The 10,929-nt window shown below is 64.2% G+C and overlaps 2 protein-coding genes across 2 annotated transcripts in view; one reads left to right on the top strand and one right to left on the bottom strand.

The window, feature by feature from the left end:
* Positions 1-1,100: 1,100 nt before the first annotated feature.
* On the bottom strand, positions 1,101-4,891 carry VOLCADRAFT_115981 (uncharacterized protein; the record flags this gene model as incomplete). Its single annotated transcript, XM_002946530.1, has 9 exons — positions 1,101-1,193; positions 1,500-1,621; positions 1,992-2,190; positions 2,357-2,518; positions 2,784-2,974; positions 3,044-3,433; positions 3,680-3,837; positions 4,104-4,529; positions 4,707-4,891. The coding sequence occupies 9 exons, from the start codon at positions 4,889-4,891 to the stop codon at positions 1,101-1,103; spliced, it is 1,926 nt and encodes a 641-aa protein (XP_002946576.1).
* Positions 4,892-5,309: 418 nt separating this feature from the next.
* Positions 5,310-10,929, top strand: part of VOLCADRAFT_86667 (uncharacterized protein) — a gene marked incomplete at both ends in the record, with an annotated part of 26,467 nt that continues 20,847 nt past the window's right edge. Inside the window, 6 exons of the mRNA XM_002946365.1 lie at positions 5,310-5,436; positions 5,629-7,005; positions 7,381-8,385; positions 8,849-9,470; positions 9,829-9,969; positions 10,339-10,906. Coding sequence (XP_002946411.1) covers positions 5,310-5,436; positions 5,629-7,005; positions 7,381-8,385; positions 8,849-9,470; positions 9,829-9,969; positions 10,339-10,906 — 3,840 coding nt within the window. The remainder of the gene's footprint in view (positions 5,437-5,628; positions 7,006-7,380; positions 8,386-8,848; positions 9,471-9,828; positions 9,970-10,338; positions 10,907-10,929) is intronic.

Here is a 10,929-nt window from a genome sequence, read left to right on the forward strand (position 1 = left end):
ACCTGAGAGATGCTGTACAATGCGCAGCATGACGCGCAGCATACCGACAGCCTCAAAGTAAAGCAACCTGTAACCTGCGAGTGCGCTTACGTACTACCATTCTCGAATACTCCACGGAGAAAGAATTGGTCACGTGCCCAAAGCCCATGAAGATAGGTTCGCTATCGTTACCAAGCATCGCCATGGCTAATCTATTGGCATGCAGCACACACGACTCAAAACTGACCCAAAAGCAACGCAGGTCGGCCATCCAGATCGACTTTGCTTAGTTCAGCTATTTAGCACACGTCGTGGTAATGTATTGAGTCTCAACCGCGGCTGCAAGACCTAGGAGGCTTACAGGGACCCAACGAACGTGGATGGTGCCTTAGGGGGTCTCCTGACGACACGATACAGTCCTATAAGCCAAGGCTGCATACGTGCTGACACACGCCGGACCTGAGCATGGATGCCCTCCCCCCACTACCGACGAATGGCCAACCAATCACCCAACTAACAGCCGGCCGCCCGGTCCAGGAAGCCAGGCAGGTCTGGCTTCCTGGGTCCGCTCCTCTATCGCTCCATTCCCCTCTCACCATCTTCCTATGTCATCTACTTGCGCACCCAGCACTCCCCTGACAACACAGGATACGCACCACACGCACGACAACGAAGGGACCCTTAGGACGCCATGGGTAAGGATCCGCATCCGCGGGAGCATAGGCAACATGAGGCGCGATAAGCTGCTCCAGCGAGGGCTTCCAGCTTCGCTTGTCCTGTTCCTGGAGTCGGGTTGCTGGCTTTTCTATCCAGCGCCAAGTCCCCCAACCTGTGCTTTAGCTATACGGCAAAAGCCTTATGCCCAACTATCGCCGACATCGACCTTGTGAGCCGCATGGCAATCAGTAGTTCTTATTATGTCACCCTCGCCCTTACAACATGGTCCAGCATGAAATGTCAGACTTCCCACGCCATCGTGCCGCGCCAATGGCTCCAGTCGATTGTGACGCGGCCGCCTTATGGCGGGTTGTCGCCCCAGGGCTCTCGCAAAGCGGCAACGCTCCAGGGACAGGAGGGGAAGCAGTGCAGTGCAGGGACAGCTGCTGCGCCGCCGGGTGCCATCACGCAGCCGGGAGATGGATACCGTCGCTGGCATTTGTAGCATCCTGAGCCCCGTGCTCTTGCTTCCCCGGCCGCTCCAAACCTGACAGCACCTGCGCACAGGCCCGTGTGGCGTGAGTTCATTTGGACGTGAGATCATCCGGATTACTGCTCTCGAACAGCGGTCCAGGTGTGATATCACAGGAAAAATCAAGGTATAGGGCCCTGACCCAGGACAAGACTACTCGACTGCCTGCGTGCCAGCTCACTTCAATGCCGTACGTACAGGTAAAGCTCGCTGGCACCTATCCGCACCTATCTGCTGCTGTCCCCGACCCCACCCGTCAGCCGTTTTCTCTTCCCCGCCAATACCCCTCCGCACCCACCCGCACGTACATGGACACCCCCCAGGCACCTACCTGCATCTCCGCCCAGGCGCTCCGAAACGCCCTCTCCCTGCGCAGTACCGAGCGATAGTCCTCCACCTTCATGGAACGAATGCGAGCCAGGTCCCAGTCGTAGCGGTACTCCATCCAGTCACCTGCAACAGGTGGGGCGGGCCCCGGGGATTGAATTGCGCTGCGGACAGGCTTGCCCACCCACCCTGAGCTCAAGGGGCCATCCATATGCCGGCCCGCTGCTGCAGCAGGTCATCCGGGAGGCACTCAGTCGTCTCCCTCACTGGTGGCCCAGCCAAGTACGGTTCGCGCTCCAGAACAGGACCGTAAGCAAGCGCGGAAAGCCCAGGGGTCCGAACCCAGGTCCCAGCTGTGTATGTCTGCCTGGAGCAGCACAGCTGCTGGATCAGGAGTGACTCATACGGCGATGCGGCGGAGGTTTAAATGCCCCTCCTTCGCAGTTGCTGCCGCCTTATTGCCCTCCCTTTCCCCCTTCCTGCCGCAGCCACCCACCCGCCGACTGCAGCCCGGGTGTGTGATGGGGTGGTGGCGGCCTGGCGGAGGGCGGCCTCCAGGCCACCGGATCTATGGCTCTGGCTGGGTCGGGTTTCTTCGGGTGTATGTGGTCCAGCCACCTGGGGGCGCGGCGAGGCGGGTCCGTGTAGAAGCTGTCTGGCTGGGTCAGGCGGCGTAGCGTGGTGGGGGAGGGGAACTGCGCGGGCGGGGGATGCCGGGGACGTGGTTTTGCCAGGGAAAGGCTAAGTACGGCATCACAAGGTATGGTGATTCAGGATCTCACGCCTCGCCTCGGCGATTTGATCGCATCCTTGGCATCTATGCCACCCACCCACCCACCCACCGCGCCCCGCCCCTCGCACCTCCTCCCGGCGGCCCTCCCGGATGATCCGGTGCACACCCGCCTCGTCCCGGGTGTCCAGTCGCAACCCATGTCGGTGCACCGCTTCCGCCTTGCGGGCCTTACGTCGGAGCATCCTCAGGTCCGCCAGGGCGGTGCGCAGCTGGTGGCTGTAGAAGAGAGCCTGGTTGGCGGGAAAAGAGGAGGAAAGGGAACATGCAGGGGGGCACGCGCCGGGTGGAGGCCTCCAGCTCGCAGGCTGTTGTGTGGCAGTTGTGTTCCCAGTCCAGTCCCCCAGCTGATTAATGTGCCAGGACGGCGACCACCTGACCAAACGGCTGTGTGTGTGTTTGTGTGTGTCCAGGTGCCAGCATACGACCAGGCACGCCTCCCCGGTGCCCAGTCCCACCCGGCAAGCACATAAGTTCCCACTTTCCAGCACGGCCTACCTCGCTGCGATGGCGCTGTGTGCCGCCGAACACCACCACCCTTTCCGCCTCGCGGAGCGCCTCCTCCAGCTCGGCCTCGTCGACAGGCACCCTCCGCGGCTTGCTGGGCAGCGGTCTAAGCTCCGGCCGATACCCCGCCACCTTCACCGCAACCCCTCGCCCACGTGCGGACTCGGAGCCGTGCACACGCTCTGGGGCCCCACGGGGCCGTGACCCCTCGCCCCGAGGACCCAGCACCCGGGGCGGAGCTGCAGCCGCACCTTCTGGCCGCTGGGCAGCTGTCGTATACTCCTCCACGACGCCTCGCCCTCCTAAAGCAAAACTCAGCTCTGAGGCCGGTGCGCTGACCTGGCTCTCCTCGAGCACGGAGCCGCTGCCACCGAGGCCGCCTCCTTCCGCGGCCGCCCCCGCGGCTAAGAGCTGAGTTGCTGAAGGCTGACGCTGAGTTACTTCTTCCTTACGCTGGCGGGTGAGGGGCGATATGAGCTGAGAGGCCTCCATGCCATCGCCGTCGTCATCGTCGTCGTCGTCGTTGGTTTCCGAGCCTGCTGCTTCCGCCGCATCCTTCGCCGTGTGATGGCCCCTGGTGCGGCCGCCAGCTGGTGATGGCCCCATGTCGGGCCCCGCGCCGGCGGTGGCTGAACTGGTCGCTGAGCGCACCCCGTCAGTGGTGCTCCCGTCAGTGGTGCCGTCCTCGTCCGCGTGAGGTCGGCCTGCCCAGAGCCCAGGGCTCCAAACGCTTTAAGAGATTCTAAAAATGAACAGAGGGGTCAGGGCTGTGTTTTTCATTGCGGCTTGCGGGACTAAGGGTTCCTGGAGCACCCGGAGGGACCGCAGCGGCGTGGGGAGTGGCAGGAGAGGGAGCCGTCGCCGAGGTCGAGGTGCACACAGCGTACCTGCGTCCAGCTGTCTCAGTACGGCATCATGATAGTAGTAACATCCGTCGTACGGTGAGTCTGGCGGCGGCGCCAGATGGACGTCTCGCTGGTGGGCGGTGGCGGGTGGGGAGCTGCCCGAAGGTCCCCCCTGCAGATGGAAGTGCCGCGCGAGGGCGCTGCGAACACAGCAAGGCGAAGACACGGTTTCAAGGCGTCACTTCAGAAAAAAAAGTCTCTTCCCAGCGCATACGGGATACGAGTGGCAAAGGCGGTGCGCCCCTTGGGTCACCTAAAGAGGCTTAACGTGGACTTGCGGCCGCCAGCACGACTACCATCGCCGCCGTCAACAGCTCCAACCACGAGGGCAATAGCATCACTCAGTGGCTCACCGCCTCGATTATATGACACAAATGTACGATTCGTCAATACGAGATCTCCGTACCTTTCGTCCAGCAGCTGTACCAGGCGACCGGCATCCCGTGCTCGCAGCGCCGCCATTAGGTCGTCCACACGATCTGGTGTCACACCGCCGAACAGGTCCTCCAGGGAGGTGGTTAGTCCCCCTCGGTCGCCCTCCCCTTTCCGAACCCCGTCTCCGCTGCCGCCGTCGGCCGCTGTCCGCGCTGCAGAGAGAGGCCTGTCCCTAGATGGAGGGTCGAGCCTACGGGGCTCGGGTGTTCCGGCGATAGGGCGGCTCTGGGCCCTTCTTGTAGAGGAGCCCGAGCGAGCGGTGGCAGGGACGCTGTGGCGTTGCCTTGCTAGCTCGTCCGCATGCTGCAACCAGCAGCGGCTGCATTTGCGCTCGGTCCAGTTGGCATGGCCCAGGCCCCAGGCCTCAGCACGCAGCAGGTCGCAGAGGCGACAACGCCTAGGGGTTTGTGACGGAGACGTGAAAGCATGGGCAGCTGGTTTGCGGGGTGGAAAGGACACCGTGGGTTCTTGATGACAACCGGTTACCAGGATGACCAAGTTTCGGCCAAGTTTCGGAAGAATGAGCAAGATGTTGTTAGGTTAAGCTTTAACGTGAAACCATGCCTATCCATACCTTGCTTCTAGCTCCTTTTCAAGCTGAATTGTTTCGAGTAGCACCTTGTGCTCCAGCGCCCGCCTCTCCACACGCCTCTGCAGCTTTTGCCGCTGCTCTGCTTTCTCACGTGCTGCAGCTTCATCTAACTGTTTCAACTTGAATGCCCTGCCCCGCTGCCGCTCGGCAACGCTCGAACGCTTCATGTCAGAGTGTGTCTGAAGGTGAAAAATAGGCACCCAAGCCGACCCATAATCATGACGTGGTTACCAATAATATAATGCACTGTCTAATGGCCAAGAACTAGTGTTTTGGTGTCACAATTTAGCAAATGCCCCTGTAAAAACTGCCAACCGCTAACAGTGCAGTCCCTTCGAGGCGTTCTAACAGTAGATTGCAACTTCTTATTATTATCAGTTTGATGGCTTTATAGATCAACAGCAAATAAAAATCGCATGCTAACATCTACTCCTCGCTGTAATTTTATTTTAGAGCAGGCCTCACCCTTGTTTCTTGCATGCAAACTGCGTTAAAGCGTGTTGAAATCACATCCGTGTCTCGTTACATAGTATTGGCATTTGCATGGCCACGTGTTCTCCGTTGAGTAATTTACCTCTACCTTGAATGCTGCAAAGCAAGCTAGACCCGTGGAAAAATTACCACTCCGAAAGCCTTAACTCAAAGGATTCTGGCTCGAAGGTCCAGGCCGCTGGTTCCGGCACCCCGGCCCAGGCTCCACGGCATGCGCAGGGTGCGCAAGCTCCCTCTGAGGCGCTAGCTAATGCATCACCAAGCCCAACATCCCCAGTTGCAACAAATGCATCTGAAAATCCAGCCACAAAGAACGACGGTGGCAACGGCGGCAAGCTTCTCCCACATGTCGATGGGCCCAGCCGGCAGCAACGCCGCAGCCCGCCCGCTTCCCCTAGCCCCACACCCGCAGCAGCTGGCAGCAAGGCTCCAACTCGTGGGGGTGCTGGCGGGGTCGCAACCTCCGCCACGCCTGGCCTGAAGCCGAGCCTGAAGGCAGGGATACCTCGCACAGTGCGTGCCACCGGACGCCCAGCTGACATCGAGCCTCTTGCAGTGCACTCCCCGGTCCTTCCCAGCCGCACATCTAAAGGTGCTGCTACTTCTGGAAGTGGTGGTGGCGGTGCTTCATTGCCAGCGCAGTCCCAGCGATCCCCGAGCCCCGATCTCATGCCACGGCGGTCGGCCAAGTCCAGCGCGAGCTCAATCTCCCCTGCGAGCTCAGTGCCGGCGCTGCCAAAGCTGTCCTCTACGGCCAGCGGCGCTGCTGCCTCCAGTGCACCTTCACCCCGTACCGCCGCTGTCGCCAGCCGCGGCAGTGGCAGTCGCCTCAGCGGTGGCGGCTCCCGCTCGTCCGCCGCACTGTCCAGCACCTTGTCGGCAACCGGGCCCTCCCCCATCGCCACCGTCACCGTCACCGCCACAGGCACGACGACCATCACCGCCAAGGGTAGCACACCTCGCGGGGCCGCCACTGCAGCAGCCGGCGGGGCCGCTGCCTCCGCCGAGACCGCCGTACAGCGTCCGGCAGCTCTCAACACGCTTCAGGCGCTTCGGGAGGAAGCCGCTGGACTCCTCAGCGCCGCGGGAATAGCCACTGCCACCGCTGTTGATCGGGCTGGCGGCAGCGCACCCGCCCTGACCGGCGGCAACGGCCAGGGCCCCAACGGCAGTCGCGGCTCTCGTGGCAATATGCCGTTCATGCCCATGTTCATGTTGCCCGGCATCGGCGGCAGCGGCAGTCAGCCCGGCAGTCCGCTGCGCGGCCTCCTCAACTCCAACGGCAAGCCCAACCGCAGCCCCGGCAAGGGCCGCCCGCGGCGTCCCAAGCGCGCCCCTGGTAGCCAGCAGCAGGGCAGCGCCCGGCTCAACCTCAGCAGCCGGACCGGCCGCCGCATCCCTGATCCCAGCGGGTCCTTCGAGGTGATCACCACAGCCCCTGGAGTCATCGGCGAGGTGCGGTTCAGCCCGGAGGTGTGGTGCATGGATCTGTGGCAGCTTCTGGAAGGAGGCTGCGACCAGCAGAGGGTGTGGACCTTTGGCACACCAGCTATTAGCAACGCCGCAGCGGCGGCGGCGCAGATCCTGGCGGCGACAGGCGGCGTGCAGGCGGGTGCCGCTGGCGGCGGCATCGGTGGCACCCGTGGCTCCGCCTCCGGCGAGGCCGGCGGCCGGCGGTCTAGCTCCCCTGGAGCGGCTATCGGCGGCGGAAGCAACGTGACGGACGGGTACACCAGCCCGCAGCCGCTGGCGCTGCTGAACGGCGTGGTCTTCCGCGCTGTGGCTGCAGGTGGGAGTGCGCTGGGGGATCAGGGCCTGTTTGATATGGGGCTCCGTGGGTACTGAGGCTTGGCGTGGCGTTTAGCTGGGAGTGCGGTTGAGCGCCGGCGTCGGGCACTGGCGGTAGAGGACGGGTTGACTGAGTCCTATCAGCCCCAGTTGTACATGCACTGGGCCCAGAGGATCTGTTGGCTGGTGGCTGATTCATGGGGTGGTGTGGAGGCCAACGGGAGGGGTCCTCTCCACCGCATGACGAGGAGGTCTACCGGGGTATCTTCAAGGAAGGTAGCTACGACTGCCATACGCCAACCCCTCTCCTTACCCTCCCTACTTTCGCACCAACATCGCCTCCCTCACTATCACCCCTTTTTCCTGTCTCTCCAAGGCTCTCACCATGCTGTCGCCATTTCCTCGGAGGGCTTCCTTTACCTGTGGGGCTCCGACTCCCGCGGCCAGCTGGGTCGCGGATGGCCCTCCGCCCAGCACGTCGCCAGCTACAGCCTGCCGCGGGAGGTGCAGCCGCCCATTGAGGCATCGCTGGAGGATCTTCAGGCCGCACTGCCTGTGAGCCTGGTGCAGGGAATCATTGCGTCAAACACACCGCGGCAGAGCTCCCGTCGGCTGATGCTGCTGGACGATGGCGACGGTGACGGCAACGCTGGCGGTGGGGGCGAAAGTGGGGCTGGTGGCGGTGGGGGCAACGCCACAGCCACCGCCACCGCCGCCGTCGGCCGAGGGGAAGGAGGAAAGGGAGTGGGAGGAGCGGGTTCGAGGGTGGGCAGTAGCGGTCCTGCGGGGCCGATCAACTTGTTTCCCATGCCGGGGGTGCACTCGCCGGGGAGCGGTTGCGGCGGCATCGGCGGCGTCAGCTCGCGGTCACGGCTGCCCTCCGCCGCGTCGTCGTACTCGTCGTCGTTCCGTGGAGGTGCGGACAGCCGGGTGCTGGCAGCGGCGGCGTCATCCGTGACCTCCGGCCTAGCGGTGCCGGGCGCCGCGACGGCGGCCATCATGGCTGCGGCGGCGGCAGCCGTCGCTGCCGAAAGCGGCGCAGCCGCCACCAGCACCCCCGCCACCGGCACCGTCGCCATCGACCCCGACGGCGAGTTCGACGAGCTGGACAGCCCGGTTGGAGGCGGACAGCGGTTCACGAGCCCTGGCGAGATGCCGCAGCAGCTGCAGGTGTACCGGCTGAAGATCGGTGTGACGGTGCGGGCCGTGGCATGCGGGGCTCTGCACACGCTGGTGGCGCTGGAGGGCGGCGGGGTGATGGGCTGGGGCGACAACGCGTCGGGCCAGGCCACCGGCCGTCCGGGCTCACCGGCTGTGCGGATAAGCACGCCCACCCGCATCCCCGACTTCGAGCAGCTGGAGGTGGTGTGCATATCGGCAGGTGGGTGATGGGCTGATGCGACCTGCTCTAGCTCGTCCTCCGCCTCCGTCCAGCGCGTGTCACTTGGGATTTAACGTGTGTATAGGGGGGGGGGAGGGGGGGAGAGGAATCATATGCAAGGAAACCAGCAATGACCTGCCGGCGTCCGTTAGGGGTTGAAAAAGGGGAAGAGACTAATTCGCACCTCTTCATCATTCACCTCCCGGTGCCCTCATCCACCTGGCTGGAGCGCATCCGCATCATGGCTCACCCACCCACCCACCCACGAAGGCCGTGCAACAGGGTCCTGACGTTTCCCGGGCTTCCAATCTCCCCTCTGCATCTCCCTTTTCCCCCGCGACACCTTTGAACTCAGACAGCTGGTGCTCGGGGTGCCGGCACCTGCCCTTGGGACTTTTGTCAATACCCCCCCTCCTCCATCGTCCTCCACCTCCTCCTCGCCCCCTGCCCCTTCCCCCCGCAGGTCTACTCCACAGCGCCGCAGTCACCTCCACCGGCTCCGTGTGGTGCTGGGGCAGCAATCGCCACGGCAGGCTGGGTATCGGTGCCGCCACGGCCACCTCCCTGTTGGACCACCCCGCCTTCGCCGCCGCCTTCCAGGCCAAACCCCCGGGTCGCACATACCACCACCCCGACCGCGACCCGCTACCCAACACCGCTGCCATGCTCGCCCACGCCCACCACAGCCCTGATGGCCTTCACGACGACGTCAAACAGGGCCTCACCTTCCCACCCACGCCCGCCAAGCTCCACCCCGGCGTCACCGCGCTCGCTGTGGCCTGCGGGTACCGGCACACGCTAGCCGTGGACGCCGAGGGCGGCGTGTGGGCCTGGGGCAGCAACGCAACGCAGACGCTGGGTGTGCCGGACTTTGTGGACCGCGCGGCGCCGGTCCGTGTGCCTGGGCTGCCGCCGTGCAGCTTCGTGGCTGCGGCGACTGTGTCCGCTGCGCTGTGTGGTGAGGGGCAGCTGTACCTGTGGGGCAGTGACTCCTACCTGAACCCGTGGGTGCACCGTAACCGTGTGGGGGGCCCGCAGGGCACCGCCATGACGCCCAGGAGCGCATCCCTGCCGCTCATACACAGGTGGGCCCGGAGAGCCGGAGGTCACGCAGGGGGGTGGGGTGGGTTGGGCCCGGAGGAGCCGGGGGCTTCGCGGGAGGGTGAGGACATCACCCTTCGACAGAACGGAGAGCGAGCAGAGCGGGGGGATCAGCCCTGTGGGGGTTTTGACCATAGCAGGACAGGGCGGGGGATATACCCCTAGGGCTGGGACTTGTTGGAGGGTTTGTCTGTTGTAATTGGTAGTTAGTGGTGCTGTGTGTCAGTGGGGTTGGCCGACCTGACCTCCATACCGCTGCTTGGCAACTTACCCCCTTGCCCGCTCTTTTCCCCTCCCCTCCCCCTCCGCCGCCGCCCCCCTTCCCTGCTCCCACGTGAGCAGGGTTCGCTGGCTGGGTGCTTCCCGGTTCCGTTCCGTGTCCCTGGGGGCTCGCCATGCAGTGGCGGTGTCCAGCTACTCCAACATGTACTGGTGGGGGGATGAGGATATGCTGCCCACGTCCATGCAGTACGGCTCGTCAAGGTGCGGCAGCAGGGAAGGGACGTACGGCAGGCCAGGAAGCGGACACTGCATGCCAACGACCACAGTCTTAGCTTGCTCCTTGGTTCGGCCACGTAAAACCCTAAACCCCCCTCCCTCCCTCTCTCCCTCCCTCCTTGCCCGCCGCGACCGAATGTCTCCGTACCTTGCCATGCCTTGCCGTACCGTACCGCACCTCGGAGGACCCCTCACCAGCCATGGTCTGCATTGTATGTATGTCACACACAGGATTGTCGTCAAACCCCCCGAGCCGTCGGATTTCCTGGCGATACACTCCCCCGCCGAGCACTCGGGCGATGGCAGTGTGCCGCCCCCCCCGCCGCCCCCTAGCGAACCCCTCTCACCCACCAGCTACTACAGCGGCTCATCCTCACTGCCCAACCGCCTCAGCGCCTTTCGCGTCTTCAACTACCGACCCATGGGTCGTTTCTCCGAAGCCGGCGGAACTAACAACGGCGGCCTCGACAGCGCTCCCGTCAGCTTCAGCGGCGGCCTGGGGCCGACGGCGGCAGCGTCGGGGTCGCCGCCGGGGCTGTCACACTGCGGCAGTAGCTTGATGGCGTACCTGGGCATTAGCAGCGCTGCCGGACGCGATGATAATGACAAGTACGGCATTGTCGTACGCCTGTGTGTGTTCAACGGCCGCGTCTACATGTCCATTGCTCCGCGGCGGCCAACGCAACTGGTGCTGGGCAGCGCTGGCGGCAGCATGTCGTTCACGAGTCGGCCGACGTCGGTGCTGGGCGCGCGGCTGACGGAAGGCGGAGTCGCTGCCGCGGCTGCGGCAGCAGCGATGCCCGGTATCGCCTCCGTCGCCGGCGGCGGCGTCCGCGGCGGCAGCGCGGACGCCGGCAGCATGACCACGGGTTCAGTTGTCGGGAATTCTCCGATTGTCAACGGTGACGAGCAGCCTGTGCTGGTGGCGTGTGGGGAGGGGCACAC

This window comes from Volvox carteri (assembly GCF_000143455.1).
Source record: "Volvox carteri f. nagariensis unplaced genomic scaffold VOLCAscaffold_3, whole genome shotgun sequence".
Taxonomy (NCBI): Eukaryota; Viridiplantae; Chlorophyta; class Chlorophyceae; order Chlamydomonadales; family Volvocaceae; genus Volvox; species Volvox carteri.